The sequence below is a fragment of the Myotis nattereri genome, assembly GCF_964212035.1.
Source record: "Myotis nattereri genome assembly, chromosome: 14".
Taxonomy (NCBI): Eukaryota; Metazoa; Chordata; class Mammalia; order Chiroptera; family Vespertilionidae; genus Myotis; species Myotis nattereri.
In genome coordinates this window covers 54677955-54698406 of record NC_138089.1, presented here as the reverse complement: position 1 = coordinate 54698406, position 20452 = coordinate 54677955, and the positions used below count along the sequence as shown (strand labels likewise).

At 54.9% G+C, this 20452-nt stretch overlaps 3 protein-coding genes across 4 annotated transcripts in view; 1 reads left to right on the top strand and 2 right to left on the bottom strand.

Annotated features, from left to right (window-relative positions):
* The window catches only part of TTC21A (tetratricopeptide repeat domain 21A), a 28841-nt gene extending 28095 nt beyond the window's left edge, over window positions 1-746 (bottom strand). For both annotated transcript variants that reach the window (XM_081105848.1, XM_081105849.1), the window contains exon 1: window positions 557-746. In XM_081105848.1, the coding sequence (XP_080961974.1) occupies window positions 557-583 (27 nt within the window). In that variant the 5' untranslated portion in view covers window positions 584-746. The remainder of the gene's footprint in view (window positions 1-556) is intronic.
* Window positions 747-792: 46 nt separating this feature from the next.
* Window positions 793-10416, top strand: GORASP1 (golgi reassembly stacking protein 1). Its single transcript, XM_081105847.1, has 9 exons — window positions 793-933; window positions 3405-3485; window positions 3935-4138; window positions 5605-5691; window positions 5817-5947; window positions 6199-6571; window positions 7289-7439; window positions 7929-8078; window positions 8304-10416. The coding sequence occupies exons 1-9, from the start codon at window positions 871-873 to the stop codon at window positions 8579-8581; spliced, it is 1518 nt and encodes a 505-aa protein (XP_080961973.1). The 5' UTR covers window positions 793-870; the 3' UTR covers window positions 8582-10416.
* The window catches only part of WDR48 (WD repeat domain 48), a 34657-nt gene continuing 24554 nt past the window's right edge, over window positions 10350-20452 (bottom strand). The window contains exons 15-19 of the mRNA XM_081105846.1: window positions 18683-18788; window positions 17706-17793; window positions 14504-14580; window positions 12709-12901; window positions 10350-12314 (exon numbers count right to left, since the gene is read on the bottom strand). Of these exons, the coding sequence (XP_080961972.1) occupies window positions 12219-12314; window positions 12709-12901; window positions 14504-14580; window positions 17706-17793; window positions 18683-18788 (560 nt within the window). The 3' untranslated portion in view covers window positions 10350-12218. The remainder of the gene's footprint in view (window positions 12315-12708; window positions 12902-14503; window positions 14581-17705; window positions 17794-18682; window positions 18789-20452) is intronic.

Genomic DNA, 20452 nt, shown 5'->3' with positions numbered 1-20452 from the left:
GAAGCAGAGAAACCAGTTGGGTGGGGGACTGTTACAGGTGCCCAGGGGAAAGGTGGTGGTGACCCAGGGCTCCGAGGTAAAAGTGGGTGATCTCAGGAGACATTTAGGAGCGGACGTTTCTTGCTGATAGATAGGACCAGGGGATGGGTATGAGGAAGAGTTAAAGCTGGGGGATCAAATGGTGGTGCCATCTACTGAGGTCGGGGACACAGAAGAGGCACCAGCAGGGAAAGGGGAGCTGATGGCAGGATGATGGAGACGGGTTGGGTGCGTTGGTTTGGAGGAGCTTGGGGAGGGGACTGGGTGGGGATGCCGATTTGGGGCTCATGGTGCACAGAAAGCACCAGACGGGATGCCCTCATCAGGGAGAGTGAAGCGAGAAGGGTCAGGACCCCAGCAGCAGCGGCGGAAGACAGCCAAGTGCGGGTCAAGGGGATGGCAGGAGCAGGTCCAGAGGGGGCAGGAGAGCGGCAGGGCTGGGGTGGGGGGTGGGGGGTGACCGGGCTAGGGGCGGAGAGTCCCAAAGGGAGCGCCCGGCAGCGCCCGGGCCACGCACCATCAGGGAGGAGTCATTGCTGTTCATCTCTGGACGCCAACGGCTCGGAGTCGGGGTCTGGCGGGGCGAAGCGGGGCCGGATGCCGGAATCGGGGTCCAGGGCACGCCTCTAACCGCCGGCCGCCGGCGGCGCGCGCGTCCTTGGAGACGGAGCTGCCGGCCGGTTGCTAAGAGCGTCAGAATCCGGGGTGGGCGTGGCAAAGCGTCCACGTGACCAGGCGCTGGTAATTGAGCGCCGAGAGGGCGAGTCGGCGCTGGTGGCACCGGGTCTTCACTGCGTTCGGGGACGCTGGCGCCGGGGTCGGGCCGCTGCCATGGGCCTGGGCTCCAGCACCGAGCAGCCCGCGGAGACCTCCGAGGGCTTCCACCTGCACGGGGTGAGTCGCTCCCGCGGCGCCGGCGACCGGGGCCGGGCGTCCACACCGACGCCGGGCGTCCACACCGACGCGCCGGGACGCCTCGGCGCTGGCCCCCGGGCGGCGGAGGCAGGGACCGGCCCTGGTGCGGCTGCCCGGGTGGAGGGTGAGGCCCCCTGGGCGAGGGGAACGGCCCGCGAGAGGCGGCCCCGCGGCAGTCCCGGCCCCGGCCCGTCCGCGGCAGCTGTCGGCCCGGCGCCCGCCCCAGTGCCAGCTGTGCAGGAAGCGGGAGCGTTTCCTGGTCGGGTCGGGCCCCAGCAATAGCCCTTCTCCGGGCGGGTGTTGCACCAGCCCCAGGCGGGACGCATCTGTGCACGGAGGTCGCCTGCGTGATCGCCTGCTGTGCAGTGTGTGCCGCGCTCCGTGCTGGGCCTGGACGCGGTCCCCGCTCTTGGGTCCGCGGGTCGGGAAAACCAAGTGGACGCCAGCTGCGGGGGGGCTGGCGGGCGCACACGCCGCCCGTCCTGGGGCCGGGAAGGCTTCTGGGGCTCGAGGACCAGCGCTAACCAGCCGGGGAGAGCGGGAGAGCCCGCAGCCGACGCGGGGACAGCGTTTGCAGCAGGGGAGGGTCCCGGGTGAAAGATCGCGGCGGGTCGCGAGGGTCCCGTACGTAGCCCGATGGGGATCTGGGGGTCGAGATTTGTACTGTAGAGAAGGAGGGGCTGTAACGGAGGTGAGCAGACCAGGGGGGCCTCCGACCACTGGGTCAGGACCCCGCTTCCCTTGTGTAGCGTGGATGGCTGCAGAGACCGGCGCGAGCTTGTCAGTTCGGTGCCTGGCTGTTGCCTGGTCTCTGTGTTGTGATGGTAGGCTCTGTGGGTGGGGGGCTGGAGGGTTGGACGTGATGGGAACCCCCAAGGGAAAGCCAGACAGAGGGTCATGCTTGCTGCGGGGGTCCTGGGGAGGGGGAGGGAAGGGGTGTAGTGGGCAGCAGCACAGATAATTTCTTCTGTAGGGCCATAGTGGTCAATGACAAGGCCCAGGGCCAGGGCAGTAGTACAGCCAGGCCGAGCACAAGGCCACAGGAGAGGGTAGACGGAGGCTCTGGGTGGTTGGGAGGGGGCTGGGCCTGGAGACTGGGGGCCTGAGCCTCTGGACCTCGTTAATGGTGGAGGGCAGCAGTAGTGGGCAGGTGCCAGGAGCCGGGTCTTACCAGAGGGAGGTGGGGTGGCTTAGAGTGGCCCCGGAACATGGAGGAGCGCCTCTTCCAAGCTCTCTCTGATGAACTGTCCTTTGGTTTCCAAAAGCCACGGAGTCCCAGCTTTCCCCTAAAGGGGTGGGGTCCTGGGGCTCTAGTAGATCCTCTCATTGGAAGCCACGGCAGCTTGGGAGGTGGCACGCAGGGGCTCGGGTGGTGACGCTGCCACGAAGGAGGCCAGGGGTGGACTGGCTTTGATCCGAAGGCTCAGCGGTGAGCGGTCCTTCAGTTTGGGGGATCCACGCCTGGAGGGGCTGGTGGGTGGCGGAAGCCCAGGGCCTTCCCCTGGCAGAGGCGAGCAGAACCAGAGGCCACAGGAACCCCAAGCCCTCTGGGCTGGGGCCTGGCAGATGCCTGGTCATCAGGGCCTCAAGCGATGACACCCAAAGGCCTGAGGGGTGGAGCCCACCTTCAGGGTTGGGACCTGAAGGGAGATAAAGGCCGCATTGTTCGGGCAAGGCTCTGTAAATGGGGCCTTGGAGAGGGATTGTGGCTGCAGCTGCAGCCCTGGTTGCGGTGCTTTTGGAGATGGGAGGAGTTGGGAGTCCAGTGCCGGGAGGGAGCACCCTTGGGCCAGGAATGACTCCTATGCCCTGCATGGGAGCGGAGGCTGAACTGTGAGGCGCGGACTTGGCACTGCTCACCAGGCCCCGTGGCTCAGGCTCCTTCCTGCCCCTGCGGTCTGCTCTCCTCAGCAGCTCCCATCACCTGCTGGGCTGACCTGGGATCTGTCACCACAGGGTCTGGGGCCCCCTGGGATCTGGCCACAGGCTGCCTTCCCCGCTGCCTCTTTCTGGCCACTGCCCTGGTTCTCTCTCTCATGGGGCCCTGCCCACTTCTGTACGAAGGGCCCTCCCTTTCTGTCCACATCTTAACCTTTCTGGGAAGCCCTCCTGGCGTTCCCTGTAGGCCTGCGCCACCCTGTTCCGTGGGGCCTCCTGGTAGCCCCCAGACTGCCCAGGGCTCTCCTACGAGGCATCCCTGGAAGCATGATCTGTGGATCATGGTCAGGGAAGAGCAGTTTTCCTAAAGAGGAAAAATGTGTGCCCGGGAAGGTGGTGGGAGAGGAGGGAGGTCACCTTAGCAGTGCCGCATGCGGCCTGCCCGGGACGGTTCATGCCAGTGCCCGTTTCCTCCTGGGACACGGGACGTGGTGATGGTCTCTGACATTGAGGGCCGGGGCTTCTTGGAAGTTACGGGGCGGGCTCCGTGACCGGCCTCTGCCCTGGGACAGGTGCAGGACAACTCCCCAGCCCAGCAGGCCGGCCTGGAGCCCTACTTTGACTTCATCATCACCATCGGGCACTCGAGGCTGGTGAGCTCTGCTGTGTGTGTGTGTGTGTGTGTGTGTGTGTGTGTGTGTGTGTCCCGTATGCCCCAAAGGAGGCTCCAGCCCAGCTCCCGTCTGCCTTTTCTTCTCCCTGCCCAGCACTCAGCTCCTGAGCTCTCTGGGGTGGACTGGAGGTCAGTGGACTCTTGGAGCTGGCCACGGGGCCCAGGGGCCTGCCTCTTGGGGCATGAGAGATGTGAGGGCTCTGGCGGGACAGTCTGCAGTGCCCTGAACCCAGGAGGCTCTTTGATGAGTGTTGTGCTTTCTGGGTCAGAGGGGGAGCTGAGGGAGGCCCATTTAGCACTACTTGGGGGGTGGTGTGGCCCCGCTGGGGCAGCAAGCCACCAAGGCCCTTGCCCCACCTCCGACCCAGACTTGTCTGAGTGGCCGGATGGGGTGTGGGGGTCCTTGGAGTCAGCCCCCTGCCCCCGTAGAACAAGGAGACTGACACGCTGAGGGACCTGCTGAAGGCCAACGTGGAGAAGCCGGTGAAGCTGGAGGTGTTCAACATGAAGACGATGCGGGTGCGCGAGGTGGAGGTGGTGCCCAGCAACATGTGGGGCGGCCCGGGCCTGCTGGGCGCCAGTGTGCGCTTCTGCAGCTTCCACAGGGCCAGCGAGCATGTGTGGCACGTGCTGGTGAGTGGGTGGGGCTGGGCACGGATGTGGGTGGGGCGAGGAGTGGGGCATTCTGGCCACAGGCCAAGCACTGCAGGGGAAGGTGGTGGGGCCAGAACACGTGACGTGAGGGCGTTTGGGGGGGGGGGGGGAGAGGGTGGTACCTGGGGGTGGGAGTAGGGTGTGGGGGCAACTGGGACAGGGCCAGTAGCCAGGTGGGCTATTGGAGGACTCCCTGAGGGCAGGGTCCTTCTCACTCCAGTGTCCAGAGAGGGCAGCTCTTTACCTGCATGGCGTGCCCTGCCTCTTGTTAGCCGTATGCCTTTGGGCACTTGTGACCCTCTATCCCAGGGTGGGGAACATCCAGCCCGCGGGCCAGGTGAGGCCTGCAAAATCATTTAGTCTGGCCCTGCCAAGGCATGAGCGGTGAGTTAATTAAATGTTTGACCAAATAGAGCAGGCTATTTTTAAGTTGATAATTTTGTGTGGCCCTCGAGTGTCATTATAAATATCCAAATGGCCCTTGGCAGAAAAAAGGTTCCCCACCCCTGCTCTTTACATGGTTTCTTATTTCGAGAGGTGGGGCTGCCACCTACTGGAGGGTGGTGGTGCCGCCACGGTCGCCTTGGTGTGTTTTTCCGGCTGGTCCTCTGAGACGCCTGGGCACTGGGCTGGTGCCTGGGGCCTGAACCTTGTGAGTCTCGGTGACGGAATTGTCACAGACGTTGCTGTCAGTGTCCATCACAGTTACACGTGCACACGTGACATGTGCGCCCACTGATGGTGCCCAAGTTCGCAAGAATGCTTGCTCCTGCGACCTGGTGACAGGAGGGTGCCCTGAGTTGGAAACTGGCTGGCTTTCCAGCCTCCTCTGTTGCTCACCGACTTCTCGGGGAGCCTTCTCAACCTTAGACCTACCTCAGCTTGTCCACTAGTGCCACGGGGCGAAGATGGAAATCCCTGTGCATTCCTAGGAGGCTGGGATGGGCCAGTGGCTCACGGCTCCTCTAAGGGAGAGGGTGATCCTTATACCCAGTCCTGCCCACTGCCCTCGCCTCCATCCCCTCCCCAGGGGCCTTAACAGCCATGCAGTTGGGCTCTGGCTGTGGGCCAGAGGGTGGTTTTCATTCTTTGCCTATATTACTTGTAAAATCTTCCCAGCACCCTATGAGTGAGCACTGCATATAGCAGTCTTAATTGTTGGGAACCTGCAGCTGAGTGGTTAAGTATTTGTCCAATCGCCCAGCCAGCAGTTGGTGGAGTCAGGAGTTGAACCCAGGGCAGATTCCAGAGCTCAGTGCTGTGAGCCATGCCACGGTACTGCCCTCTGCTGGGGAGGTAGGGGAATTGGGGGGTAAGGTAGAGAGTCTGGGCTCGAGGCCTTGGCCTGGGGACAGAGGGCAAGTGTCCTACAGGCTACCTGGAGAGGCAGCTCCGGCACCTCCTCCACGCCAGTAGTGAGGTGATGGTTCTCTACTCTTCCCCAGGATGTGGAACCCTCTTCGCCCGCCTCCCTTGCTGGCCTGTGCCCCTACACAGACTATGTGATTGGCTCAGACCAGCTCCTGCAGGAGGTGAGGAACCCGAGGCCCAGCCCTCCCCAGACCCCAGATGGGTGTGGAGATGTGGGTGCTATCCATGGGAAGTGCCTCCAGTTCCAGTGCTGGGGCCAGGGCTCAGGCCCGTGTGTTTGTCCCAGTCTGAGGACTTCTTCACGCTCATCGAGTCCCACGAGGGGAAGCCCTTGAAGCTGATGGTTTATAACTCCGAGTCCGACTCCTGCCGGGAGGTGTCTGTAACTCCCAACGCAGCCTGGGGTGGAGAGGGCAGGTACTTCCGGGAGTCGGAGGGCTGTAGGGTGGAGTCCTGGTGGGGCCCTGGGTGGGCCTGGCTGGTGGGCATGGACCCCAGAGCCCCGTGGTGGGGGGTGGAGGGCTGGGCCCTGGTTTGGGGATCCTGAGGCTGACCATGGTCCAGGAGGCGTCCTTTTAGCCCCCTCACTGCCATTGGTGGGTGGGGGTGGCAGGCATAGGAAAGGCTGTGGGACAACTCCTGGATTGAATGTTTCTGGACTTCGGCAGTCTGGGGTGTGGTATCGGCTACGGGTATCTGCATCGGATCCCAATCCAGCCCCCCAGCTACCACAAGAAGCCACCTGGTGCCCTGCCACCTGGTACCTCGCCACCTGGCACCCCACTACCTGGTGCCCTGCTACCTGGTACCCCATCACCTGGTGCCCCGCCATCTGGTAACCCGCCATCTGGTGCCCTACCACCTGGTACCCCACCACCTGGTGCTCCACCATCTGGTACCTCACCACCTGGTGCCTTGCCACCTGGTACTCTGCCATCTGGTACCCCACCACCTGGTGCCCTGCCTCCTGGAACCACCCCCCTGGACTCTTCTGCCCCTCCTGGCCCAGAGATGGGCTCCAGGCAGGGTGACTACTTGGAGGTACGTGGGGAGCACCTGTCGACTAGGGGATGTGGGGAGCTTCATGTGGACAGAAGGAAGAGGGTACTGGAGGCCCCTAGGAGGCCCACCTGCTTGTGGGACCCGGTGGGAACAGGTGGGCCCATTCTGGGACCATGAAACCCGCTCTGGTTCTCCTGCCCCTGAGGTGGGGAGGTGAGGCAGTAGTTGTCACTCACATTTCACGAGAGGGAAACAGGCGCTGGGGCGGGCGGAGCCTGCGCTGTGCCTGAGTCTGTGGTAAGGCTGGGCCAGAGGCTGGGCATCAGAGCTGGTTGTCCGGCCGCGTCTGCAGGAGAGTGCTGGTCTTGTCTTCATGGCTGTTGAGCAGGTCCCTGATGCCTTTAGGCACGGGGCTGGTGCCTGGGACCTGTGCCCGGGGCATGGGAGGATTGCTTTCCAGGCATGCTGGAATTCAGGGAAGGCCCTTCCTTCTTGTGGGTCATTGACGGGGCCCAGCCAGATGGGCACCTGGGCTCCTCAGAGTGGCAAGACTGCTCCCTCTCCGGGTCGGCACTGCCGGGGAGGCCAGCCAGGCCCGTCTGACTTCACATCACCTGTAGAGAGGGACCGACCGCCAAGGCTGTTTGCTCCTTCAGGCAGAGCGATGCTTCTGGGGCAGGTGGGGGCTGGGGTGAAGCTGGACTACACTGTCCCAACCGCCCGCTCCCTGTGCCCTCTTTTCCCTGGCTCCCCTAGGCCCTGCTGCAGGCACCTTGCTCCGCCATAGAGGGACTGCTTCCTGAGCCTGGGCCTCTCAGCTCTGGTGTGCGTGACCTCGGGGAACTGCCACGGCCCATGGAGACTCCTCTTCAGCCGCCGCCTCCAGTGCAGCGAGTCATGGACCCAGGTAGTGAGCAGGTCCTGGCAAGGAGGCTAGGAACCTGCCACCCCTGGTGCCGAAATGGGCCCCAGGCTCAGGCCTGGACTTTGGCAACAGAACCAAAACCTTCCTCAGACCTACTGACCCCCTACTCTGTGCCAGGATGGTTGCAGATGACCTCATACAGTGTGTAGACGGGGAGACTACTCTCCAGAGAAGAGAGGTGCCTGCTCAAGGCTGCAGCACATTGGGGCCGGAGCAGGGTCTGGTCCTTCTGCCACTGTGCCACTCCCATGATGCCCAATGCCAGGCCCCTTTCTTTCCTTAGAAGCAAGCAGTTGGGGTGGGGGGTCGGAGCCGGGGGGGAACCTCTGGGTTGGGTTGGGGGCATCACCACAGGCTGAGATTAGTCTCAGGCTGAGCCAGGTGCCCCAGGAACGGGGCCGAGGGAGCCAGGGGACTGGCCTTCAGCAGGCAGGGTCTTGTGCTAGCAAACAGCTGTGCCCCTTCCCCTAGGCTTCCTGGACGTGTCGGGCATCTCCCTCTTGGACAGCAGTGCCAGCGTCTGGCCCAGCCTGCCCTCCTTCCCAGAGCTGCCCTCCACCGCCGTGCCAGCCGCAGGGCTGGAGGACGTCGGCTCCAGCAGTGGCTCTCACGAGCGTGGCGGTGAGTGGCTTGCACCCGCAGAGGCCTCTGGGAAGGCTGTCCCGTTTCTCCATGGGTCAGAGGCTGGCGTGTGGGAGGAATCCGGCCATGTCAAGGTGTTTGTACACTGGCTCTCTCCTCCCCCTCAGTGTCTGGGGTGGGACTTGGAGGTCAGTGGGGTTACTGCCCCGGCCACACAGGCCCCAGGTTCTGCAGGCCTCCTGAGCCCCCTCCTGTGTGTTGCAGGTGAGGCCACGTGGTCTGGATCAGAGTTTGAGGTCTCCTTCCCGGACAGCCCCGGTGCCCAGGCCCAGCAGGACCACCTGCCGCAGCTGACCCTTCCCGACAGCCTCACCTCTGCAGCCTCGCCGGAGGACGGGCTGTCTGCTGAGCTGCTCGAAGCTCAGGCCGAGGAGGAGCCGGCAAGCACAGCAAGTCCAGGTCTCAGGGCGGAAGCCGAGGCAGCCAGCCAGGCCCAGCTCGCTACCCCCGAACAACACCCTGGGCAACGGCAAGGCCCCTGATGGCATTTCCCGAGGTCCAGGTGTGGGGAGGTGGCTCAGGCCACACTACGGGCCCAGCCCCTCGCCTGATCCCAGCCCAGTATGTCCAGCTTCCTGGGCTATGGCTCCGAGTGATGTGTGGGGACTTCTGTAGGTGAAGGGCTCGTGTCCACTCACCCTGCTGGTTTCCAAGAAATGACCTGCCAGCATCTGCGGGATGGTCCTGGCTTTGGGGAATTGAGCCCTTGTTTGAGAATCTTAAGCACATCTTTGGGGTGGTAGGGAGCTGGGAGCAGCACCCCAGGGTAAACCGGTTTGGCGGGAGCTGGGGGAGGAGAGGAAGGCTTCTTTGCTGCTAGTGTGGTGCATGGAGCCCTGGGGGTGGGGAGAGGAGGTGTGGGCCTTGGGGAAGGGCATCTTGGCCATGTACGCTGAGGCCCAGTGCTTGCTCCTGCGTGGTCACTGGCTTCCCAGGAAGCAGCAGGGCCCAGGCGTGATCAGGTGTGGCAGTGGGGTGTGGGGTAAGGGAGGAAGGGGTGGGTGTGGTGTTTGCCTAACTGCTTTGCAGAGCTTGCCTTCCTGCACAGCTGAGCCAGTGCTATCTACTGGAAGGCACCCCAACCCTGGGGACCCTTGAAGCCCCAATTACTGTCTCTTCTGTCATGTGCCCCCATCCCTGTGCCACACTGCACAGCTGGCTCAGGTTGACTGACATCTGCCAGTCACAGCTGGAGAAGAGAGGCAGTGGACTTGCCCACCTCTCATGGGAGAGGAGGGTTGGAAATTCTAGAACCTTCAGCAGATACTCATCTGTGCTTAGACCACGATGTTTCTTCTTCCCCCGGGCCGACACCCCACAGACCTAGCATCTCCAGTGTATCCCCTGTCAGCTCCCAAACTTAAACAACAGTCTCTTCTACATACACAAGGCACCTGGCCAGCCCCAGTGGTGAATAAGTTATAATTTAAATTCACACTCTCCAAGCCAGTCCTGACCAGATCTCTTTACACACAGCTCTCCCCACAAGGGGAAACGAGAGGCCAGGGCAAGAGTGGGTGAGGGCCCTTCTGTCCTCTCCCAGTGTGTGTGTGCTGGTCCTCCTACCACCGGGTGCCTTGGGAGGCTAAGGCACGCATGGGTCTTGTGCTCTGTCCTGCAGGCGTCCTCACCTGCCCCGGCAAGAGTCCCTTGCCTTCCCACACTCTGTGCTCGTTGCCATGAAGGCTGCCTCTGGCCTTGTCCTCTAGTCTCTGTCCACATTGAGTCCCCACTGCTGCTTGATTTGTAATGTTCGCATGTACAAGCAAATTCAGAGCTCTTAGGCCCGTAGCACAAGGACGATCAGCCGAAGGTGGCACTGGCCAAGTGTACGGAGGGAGGCCCCCAATTAGTGAACACCGAGTTTCTAGCACTCTGATCGCACGGACAGCGAGCCCTGTCCGGCCACCAGCGCAGCCACACTGCAGACAGGAGGCCTGGGTGCAAGGCCAGCGCCGGGGCCTGCTCCTGGGCTGCCTGGGAGCCCAGCTCCGCCTGCGGAACTGCAGGAAGAACAAGCCCAGGGACTGCTCCGAGGGCAGGTCCCTGCGCTGCAGCCTGGCGCCCTGGCCCCGGCGCCCTCACCCAAGGGTTCTGGTCTTCCTTGCTTCACACATGCCTCTTCCCAAGTTGCAGGATAAAGTGGATACCAATGCTAATCATTTCCAGGGTAAACAGGAAAACCAGGTTTCTCAATTTCTCCATCATCTGCTCTGAAGGAAAATGACAAGTGAAAAAATAAACATGTACTATGCTTTGAATATTTTAACTAAAGCCTTTATTCTATACAACTGTGAAATACAGATTTTTACCCTTTTGGCATTGCAGACTGTCCACTTTTCTGGAAACTTACTGGTTTGACGGGAAGAAAAGAAAAAAGTACAACCATGCTGGGGTCAGGTCTATGACAGGAAGGGAGCACAGCCGCCCCTCGGGAGCACGGCAAGACGGCCCAGCAGCAAAACCCTCCCTTTAGCCCAAGGGCCCCTCATGCAAACACAACAGGGCTGGTAAATGAGTTTGGTGTGTTTTTTGACATGAATTCACGGCTATTGCTAAAAAACGTGCAGCAAAAGTGCACCGTTGTATCCAACAGATAGAAAGGGCTGTTTACAAAAGAAGTGGGCTGCTCTCTGCGTGAGGGAGGAGGGCTCGGTGGAAGTGGGGCTCACGTCCTCAGCCAGCGGCAGTGACCTGTCCACTTCCCAGAGGAGGCTGCCCGCGGTGAGGGAGGGAGGGAGCCCTGTCCCTACAGCTGTGCGAATCCCAGTGTCTCAAACAGGAAGGTCTGGACCGAGGCCCATCAGCTGCCTTCAGCTGAACCCGTGAAGACGTAGAAAAGAAACCCTTCCTCACCCCGCCCCGGGCCCCGCTGCTATGGGCGCCGCTGCACACGAGCTGGGGAGGCCCCTGGCCTGGAAGGAACTGCCTCTGAAGGCACTTGTGCTTCTGGCTCCACACGGGAGGCGTGTCTCACGTAGTCTGGTCGGGGCAGACCATTGCTCTTGTCTGAATACAAATGACCTTGGGGAGAATCCAAAGTGTTTTTATGCCAAAAGTTGAAGTGTTTATCCCCAATAAGTTATATTCTGTACAAGATCCAAATGATTCTATGAAAGCTTTAGATTGTTAGAAAGAACAGTGAAAAGCAATCTGGATAGAGGTACAACAACAAAAACCTGCATATAAAACTCTGGAAAACAAGTATGTATGTTTCCAGGCTATGAATTACCAAAGCAACTCACCATGATATCCTTGCACTGACACCATACATTTTAGGTAGCATTTTAAACGAAGTTAAAACTTCACCACCGTCTTAAGTTTTGATGGTGCCTTGCTGCTCACCAGAGCAAGTACCGCTGGTGCCACCTGGCTTTGCCCGTAAATAAAATGACGCAGTGGAGGAAGGAGTACGACAGCTGCACCTCCCTGTGGCTGCCGGACAGTCTGGGGCACGGGCCAGTGTGGCATCGCTGGGCACAGCGGTCCAAGTGCTATGGCCCAGCCCCTGGAGGTGCCACAGCTCCATCTGCAGGAACACATCTGAGGGGCAGCAGTAGAAACAAGCCCGACACTAGTCATTTATGAAATGGGCTGGCTCTCGAATTGTGCATCAGCAAGTTCCTATTAAAAATAACTGTCTTAAATGGGAAAACAATTTGTTTTTAATGACAAACTTGGAAAAAGCCTTCATAGGTACTGCACGAATGGAATGTACTCTTAGAAAAGCTACTCAGCACGTGTGAAGTGGAAACACAGTGACAGATATGGCCCTACAGGATGTGTTTCTAACAAGTGCTAACGCAGATAAGGTCCTTTGAAATAAAAGGAGGAAGCCAGGCCTGCGCTGGCCTGTCAGTTCTCTGTACATCTCGCGAGACACTTGGCTGGGGTTCTGCTCTCGGACTCTGCCTCCCTGGGGACAGCTTGCTCTACACAAGGAGACTGGTTTCTATATTACATTTCCATTAGTCACTGCAGTTGAAAGAGAATCTCGGTCCATACCAAATCGGCCATTAGAAGTCTGGCTCCCACTGGGCTCAGTGGGCTTCCTAGGACTACTCTTGGGGCCACAGAGGAAGGTCAGGAAATGGATACCCAGGAGCGCTCGCCCACCCCTCACGTGGACTTCTGCCGGTAATGGAGGGTGAGGTCGCCGCCACTCTTCCATATGAAGTGTTTCACTGTCCGCAGGTCCATATTTGGGTCCAAAACCTGAACAGCAAAACGTAAATTAGAAATGTCAAAGCCTCTGCTATCTAAGGCCTTTACGGTTGCCTCACAGGTGATCCAGTGCGCCCTCCCCTCCCCCACCCTCGGGGTGGCAACCCTGGGCGCAGGACACGTCTCCAGCCATTCCTTGCGAAGGCCTTCAGTGCATCTTGTTTTAAAACAGCTCCACCTACCCCACTTCACATCCTAAACTAACAGAATCTGCTCTGCAAATCAAGATGACCCTGTGTCCTTTCCTTGGGAGACACCCCGAGTTCCTTAGAGCCTCTTTAAGAGCAGAAGCCCCTACTCCCCCCAAAGGCAACAGACCTGGGAACCATAATCAGACCCCGTGATGTAACTCCGAGCACCGGCCCTGGTCCGCAAGCCCACCTACCTGGTCCTGGCACAGAAGTTCAATTTTCTCCTCTGCCAACACAGCAATATCCTCCTCTTTCTCCTGTTCTCCTGGCTTTTCATTATTAGAAGAGCTAGTGGTTTGCGACTCATTATCCAAGTTGATGATTTTCTCATAAACATGTTCCATGACTTTCCGGACTTGGAGCATGTCGCTAGCAGAAAGTCTATCTCTGTAAAAGGCAAGGGCAGACTTGACATCAGGAAGTCACTGGGTATTCTCTCTTCCCTATTCTTTGGTGTTAACATTTTATAAGAATGAAAACAGACCACAGAATCATAAACCAATACCAGTTTTGGTCACTGCCTGACGCCATTTCCAGAACTGCCAACTGACCTCCGCGGTGCCCTCTAAGCCATGACTGTGCTGCACCGGAGCGGACACACTACCTGCTCGGGGAGGGCAGGCGCCGGGGCTCCCAGGCCCATTTCCCCCAGGGCCTGCCTGCCTGCAGCTACAGCCTCCTGCCCCAACTCCACCCACAAACCCGACAGCTGACTGGGAATCTCCAGCTGGCTGTTCCCCAGGAACCTCACACTCTCCATGTCCAAACCTAGATTCATCGACGGCCTCACCCCCAAACCTACTGCTGTTTCTCTGATGTCAGTTAATGGTTGAACCAAGCAGGCTCAGGCTCAAACTCTGAAAGCACCTTGAGTTTAGGGTCATTACATCTAGTGAAGTGAGATCTAGGGCAGTGATGGCGAACCTTTTGAGCTCGGCGTGTCAGCGTTTTGAAAAACCCTAACTTAACTCTGGTGCCGTGTCACATATAGAAATTTTTTGATGTTTGCAACCATAGTAAAACAAAGACATATTCTTGATATTTATATTATATATTTAAATGCCATTTAATAAAGAAAAATCAACCAAAAAAAAAATGAGTTTGCGTGTCACCTCTGACACGCATGTCATAGGTTCGCCATCACTGATCTAGGACTTGCTCCTGTGTGTGTGCAGGCAGGTGGGGGGAGGGTAGGAGGAAGTAGCAGATGAAGCAAATGTTTGGCCGTGTGTGGAGAATGACTGGAAGCTGCTGGATGGGATAATGGGGGTTCATTCTCCTGTTCTTTGTTTTGTATATGATTGGAAATACCCCCCAACAAAAGGTTTTAAAGTCTTATTCATTTTATTTGCTAGGATATACACCAATGAAACCGGAATTTCTTCTCCGACTTCCCTCTGAAGTTATCCTCTACCCCCCCCCCCCCCCCCCCCGCCCCATCCTAGGCTGCGGCACAGAGGTCCTCGCTAGTTTTCAGTTCTTGCACATGCTTCCACTTCCATGTCCCTGATCAAACCATTTCCTGGACCTGGAATATCTCCTGAAGTTCTATCCATCCTTGCAGGTCTAGCTCAAATTCCGTGTCCTTTGAGAAGCCTTTCTGGGAAGCTCCAAAAATTCATTTCTTTCCCCTAAGCTCATGATTTCTTAAGTATCCATAGAAGCAGTTATTGTGGATACACAGGAGCACTCACCCACCCCTCACGCGGACTTCTGTCAGTAATGGAGGGTGAGGTCACATCACTCTTCCATATAAAAGAGTGTCGGGCACAGATTATGGCAAGAGACAAAATCCATGTCTTATTTTTGAACATCTGTAGCTTACCACAGTAGGTACTTGGTAAATGGTTAACCTGTATGAAGTGATATTATAAAACTAGCCTTATATCTAGTCCTTGCCTTCTTTGCTATAAAAGCAATCATAAGGAATAAAAAACCTGTCTGGTAATTAATTAGATAAAAGCATCACATGACAGTACATTTACTTACTTTTTTAAGGTTTTTGCTCCTGAAGATGCATGAGGTTGGAGGTAGAAAGGAATTTTGTTGAATTTGGGCATATTTTTCTGAAATATTAAAAGTAAAAAATGGCATCATAGTTTCTATTAACTGATAGATTAAAATGATGTCAACAGGAGAACATGATTTACAAGTTAATAGTTTTACAATTAAAAGTCACTTTCTATGAAATTTACAGTAAGCTATCAAATTATCTAAGTCAGCCTTAGACAAAATGTATCAGAAAAGTATAAGGTTCAGTTTTGTAATAACAGATTATATGTAATGTCAGTGGCAATATGAACTTGCAAACATGGCTCTTTTCAAATAACAATGCAAGATATTAAAGGGAGACAAATTTTATTTTAATTCGTGAAGCCATACAAACTGAAATCTAAATTCTACATTAAACTATTAAGGCTGATCCCTAAAGGCCCAAACAAAAAATTAAGTGCCTTGAGAGAAACCCATAACATTTGTCTTTGAGCAAAACCATAGTCTACGCTGGTGAGGCCCCTCATGCAATGGAAAGGCCACCAGGCCCTCCCCCGCTCTTCCCTCTGACGTCAGAGGGCTGAGGTTTTGCACAAGAGTGGAAACTTCAGCCAACTAGCTAGACATCTACCGTGAAGCAAACCACATACTTAGTGAAAGATAAAACTAACTGGTATCTTTTCTCTGGGTATCAGTCCCCTCCGAGCCTCCATGCCCTGGCCCATCCAGATGTCTCCTCTCAGGAATAAGCCACAGGCCTAAAGTATGCCAGGTGAGTTGCACACTCAGAGGAGTAGTGGTTTATGGGGGAGCTCGGACTTGGAGACGACCACAGAATACCCACCAGGTGTCACACTGGCGTGGAGGTGGTATATCTGGGACAGAAAATACTTTCTGAAGGTTCTAGAGATTAAATCTCTTTTCATATGGCTTTAGGGGTATACAAAACAGGTCAACAGCACAGAAGAGAGTCTAGAAACAGACCCATGTGTATGCAGAAATTTAGTATATGATAAAGACAGCATTTCAAATTAGTAGAAAAAGGATAGATTATTTAAAAATTGTGTTGGCACACTGGCTATTGTCCATTTGTAGAAAGTTAGCATCCTACTTCACACCAAACAAAATAACTAATAGATTAAAGACCCAGACATAAACAATTTTCATAAACATACTAGAGAATACAGAAGAACATTTTTGCTACATAAGCAAGACATGAAACTCAGAACCATAAAGTGTCAATCTGATTATATAAAATTAAAACTTTCTGCCTGACAAAAATACCACAAACAAAGTAAAAATTCAATTAAGAGACATAATAGTCAAAGAGTTAATATTTAATATGATGAGCTCCTATAAATTAATAAGGAGAAATAACCCAATAGAGAAATAAGTAAATAACACAAGCAATTCACAGAAGAAATAGAAATGGCCAATATGAAAAGATACTTAACCTCACTACAAATTAAAAAAAACACCCAAATTATATTAAAACAATGAGATAGTATTTGTCTGTCTTTTAGCCAAGACTGAAAGTACCCAGTGTGGGTGAGGGTGTGGGCACGCATATACTGTGGAGAAAGTGCGAACTGGTACAGCCTTGTGGAGGGCAATTTGCCGATATCTATCAAAATTTAAAATGTGCATACCCTTTGATCCAGCAATTCCACTTCTAGGAATTTATCCTAAAAAGTACACAAAGTTATATGTACAAGGATGTTCTCTGAAGCATTGTTTGTAATAGAAAACATTGGAAACAACCCAAGTGCCCATTAATAGGGTACTGGTTAAATAAATTATGGTACATTTATACAATGGAATAGTATACAGTCATTTACAAGAAATGATCCAATCTGTAGAGTCATGAAAAAATGCTCAAGATAGATTTTTAAGTAAAAACAAAAACAAAACAAAAAACCACCAAGTTGCAGAACAGTATGCATAACAGATCTTGTGAAAATAAAACAAGCTACATGCAGGTAATATAGGCTGATGTAGCATAAGAAAAGCACTAAAGGCTCTGCACTAAACTAGTAACAGTTACTACCTCTGGGGAGAAGGACAGGGGGCAAATGGAGAGAAGGAGTGATTGAGAAAGGGATGGGAGTTTCACTTTATTCATTTATGTTCTTTAATAAGCATATATTATTTTTATAGTTAAAAACCAATACAGATATCCACAGATGAATACCAATACTACTTCTGCAACTTTGGAACTACAGGGAAGCAGAAGAGGATTCTACCTGGCAGTCTAGTTTTTACTTAATAAATTTATTTACAAAAAGTGAGACTGTAGAGGGACGGGGGTCCTCGGGCAGGGGCCTGGAGAGCTCTGTATATAGGGCTGTGAGACAAGGGACCCGCCAGGTGGAAGGGTGCTTTGTAATCACATAAAGTAAAAAGGGAGTTACAACCACTCCCTCCTCCATCCTCGATTAAAAAGACGTCTCTGAGCCGAAACCGGTTTGGCTCAGTGGATAGAGCATCGGCCTGCGGACTGAAAGGTCCCAGGTTTGATTCCGGTCAAGGGCATGTACCTGGGTTGCGGGCACATCCCCAGTAGGAGATGTGCAGGAGGCAGCTGATCGATGTTTCTCTCTCATCGATGTTTCTAACTATCTCTCTCCCTTCCTCTCTGTAAAAAATCAATAAAATATATTTAAAAAAAAAAAAAAAAGATGTCTCTGAGGGAGCCCAGAGGAATGGGGAGCCCAGGACTTAAGGGTGTTGGAAGGGTTCCGCGTGTGCCAGGGTTGAAGGGGTGTCCCCGGCACCAGGCGGCTCCTGCATCAGCTGGTAGAACTGCACGTAGCCCTCACTGGGTGCCGCCTGGTTTTCACTGACAGGAGACACAGAAGTCACTGTGGACATGCCAACCAGTCTGGCACCGGCGCAGGGCTGTGCAGTGGCTGCAAAGGGCTTAGAGCTGACACTCGGGGCTCCGGCTCTGTCCCTGGCACAGCTCCCGGGGCTCCGTGGCTGCAGCGGGAGGGCTACGCCTACTGCTCTCTTCCTGACGGAGCCTCGGGAGGCGGAGCACGAGGATTCGGGGATGGCTGTCCTGTCAGCTTTCTGGGGTTTGTTTTCTTGGCAATCTAGTTTTTATGACACTTTCAGGTTATACAGTCTGAAGCAGTTCTGAACTGGCTTCGTGATTTGGAAAACACACAAGGGCGAAGTGGGACGGGAGGACACTTACATCCACAGTGATGTCGATTACCCATTGCGGCACCGTCTCATTGAGGAGCATGGACTCGGTCTCCCCTCCGGAATCCCGGCAGAGCAGCCTAAACACAGCCACCAGGTAGTGAGTGACACGACAGCACAGATGACAAAATCACTGTTATAAACACTAGACAAAGGGACAGGGCCTGACAGAGTTCCTTCAGGACAACCCACGGAGCTGAGGAAAGAAGTGCAGCCAGCCGGGATGGCTCGCTCAGCTGGAGCGAGAGACTCCGGGGCCAGCAGCACCAGCGCTGCCTCTGAGCCCCAGCGTAATGCGGGAAGCCTGTGTGTAGGCAAAGCCCTCGAGAGATCCCCTGCCAGCGCTGCAGCCGCCGGCACAGGCCTCCCCATGGAGCGGGGCAGGGTATTTTGGTAACACACTCAGGAAACCACCATAAAGGCAGAGAATGCTGCGCTCAAGGGCAAGACAAGCCCCTTTCTTACTTATGGCCCTACACACGGCTCTCATGTGCTCTCCCCATCACTCTAGCAGGCCTTGCTGGCAACGTGTAGGTAAGGCCAGTGTAGCTCTTTCCTGCAGGGACACACGCAGGCCAGCCTCACACCTCAGATCAGGCCATCGCTGGGCCCAACAATTCCCAGGAGCAGCCCAGTCCATCCTGCCTGACCCAGCCTGCGGGCAGTCACCTACTCTGATGCTGTCCTGTGGACAGGGACTTCTGGTGCTGCCATCTGTCCCCTGACCCCGGCAGTCATGCTGAATAAGTGAAAGAGTTTCCTGCAGACGCCACCAGAGAAGCTGCCCCGAGGCAAGGTGTCGACCTCATTTAACAGCAGAGGCTCAGCTCTCAGAACAGTGGTCTAATAGCATCACTAACTCTCTCACGGAGATGAGAAGCTTCCCAAGCCCGGACACCTCTAGAGTGGTAATGAACAATCTGTAGCCTCCGCTTCCTTAGACATGTCTCCAGCCCTCCTCGCTCATACCTGAACAGTGTGCGGCCTCCTGCTTCACCAAAGATCACGGGGGTGTGGGGGGGCACTTGGAAATAGCCATTCCCCTTCTGTACTCGGTTCTCCTGCTCCCCATTTACTAGGAAAAGATACAGACGGTGTCAGATGCAGAGTTAGTGCAATGAACAGATTCTAAACATTATGTTTACCCAGGCTTCAAACACTGCAATTATTTTTAAAGTTAAAAGTCCTTTAAGTCGGCCAGAGTAAAAAATAACTGCAAAAAACAAACCAAGTCAAATTCCTGAAAGTAAGAAATACTTGGTATAGCAACTTGTGATGTGCCCCGTGAGAAATGACTATGTTTCAGAGGGTTTTAGTAGAAGAGATTAATGTTTGAGATTTGAAGCAAAAGCATAACCATCTGCTTGAACCACAGGGGAGCCTAGGAAAGTGTGTTTATAAATGGTAATCTGGTGTGTGTTTTTAGTAGAACTCTAAGCTTGGAAAAATTTCTTGGGTCAGAAAAAAAATTATTTTCATGGCGGCCAGAACTAATGGCAGAGGGATCAGTGAAAAATAAAATCCCCAGAGAGGTCATACTCTTGTTCATATTGTTCTCTGCAGATTTCATTTCACTGTTTTCTTTGTAATCTTTGGACCCAAGTGCAGTTAACCCCCACTCAGGTGCCAACTTGCTCATGAATTTCCCCAATGAATCCGGAAGCAGCCCCGTCCTCTGAAATCCTACAGCACCTTCAGAGCCACTCCCACGACACACAGCACTTCTCCCTGGACTCAGAATGCTTCATGCAGGTAGCTCTCTGCCCAGCAGAACGTCAGTCCTTGCAGGACAGGGTCCGTGCCCATTTATCTGCATTATCCCCAGCTATAGCTTACTAGAGGCCCAAGTACTTGAGCTCAATAATATAATCTAAGCAACTCCTGAGTATCTGCTGAGCACAGCAGGTACAGCAGGTTACCAGACAGGTGGACACCATAGTGTCCTGAGCTCTGGCTGGGGAAGTGGGCGGGCCCTGCCCTGCTTCACTGTGGCACTTTGACTTGAATGACTTGGGGTTTCCTGGGACTTCTTCCCCCAACCCAAACCTGGATCCAAGAGGTGCTGACAGTAGCACTGTTTCTTGACTAATCTTTATCAGACACTTGGGCCTCTGAGGGCATCCTGTCGGTGATGTTATAGATGGAGGACAAGCGAAGAACAGGACAGGACAAGCCCACAGCTACACCGCTGATAAATGGCAGAGCCATACCAGAGCCTTGCTTTCTCAACCCTCGGTGGAGAGATCTGTCCACTGAGTTTCCCTGGGTCCCAGCCCACTGTGCAATTCTGATGGGGAGGTGACATAAAAGAAAAGCCACATGGGGGGACCAGTGCCCTCTCTCTGGCAGGGACATCAGAAGACTTTCAAGGCTTTCAAGGAACATGCCATGCTTACAAAAGAGATTTAAAGTCCAAAAATCATTCTGGATGAGTCAGTCAGCAGAGCGAAGTCCCTGCTAGGTGCGCATCGCTGCTGACCACCAGAAGCGGGCCATCCTCAGCGGACTCCAGGGAACTCAGAATCCTCAGCAGAGTGGGCCCTCAGTAGGTGGGACACAAGGCATCTTCAACTGGCTGTAGGTTACACATGAGTTGTCAAATTTTAAGATCTTTCCTCCCCTTTCTTTAATCAGACTGAGCCTGTGAGAAGGTTGCTGCCCCTGCCTGTGGCACACACAGTCTTCGAATGTCCTCAAGGGCATTTATTCTTTATATAGACGCGTTCACTTGTCCTGACA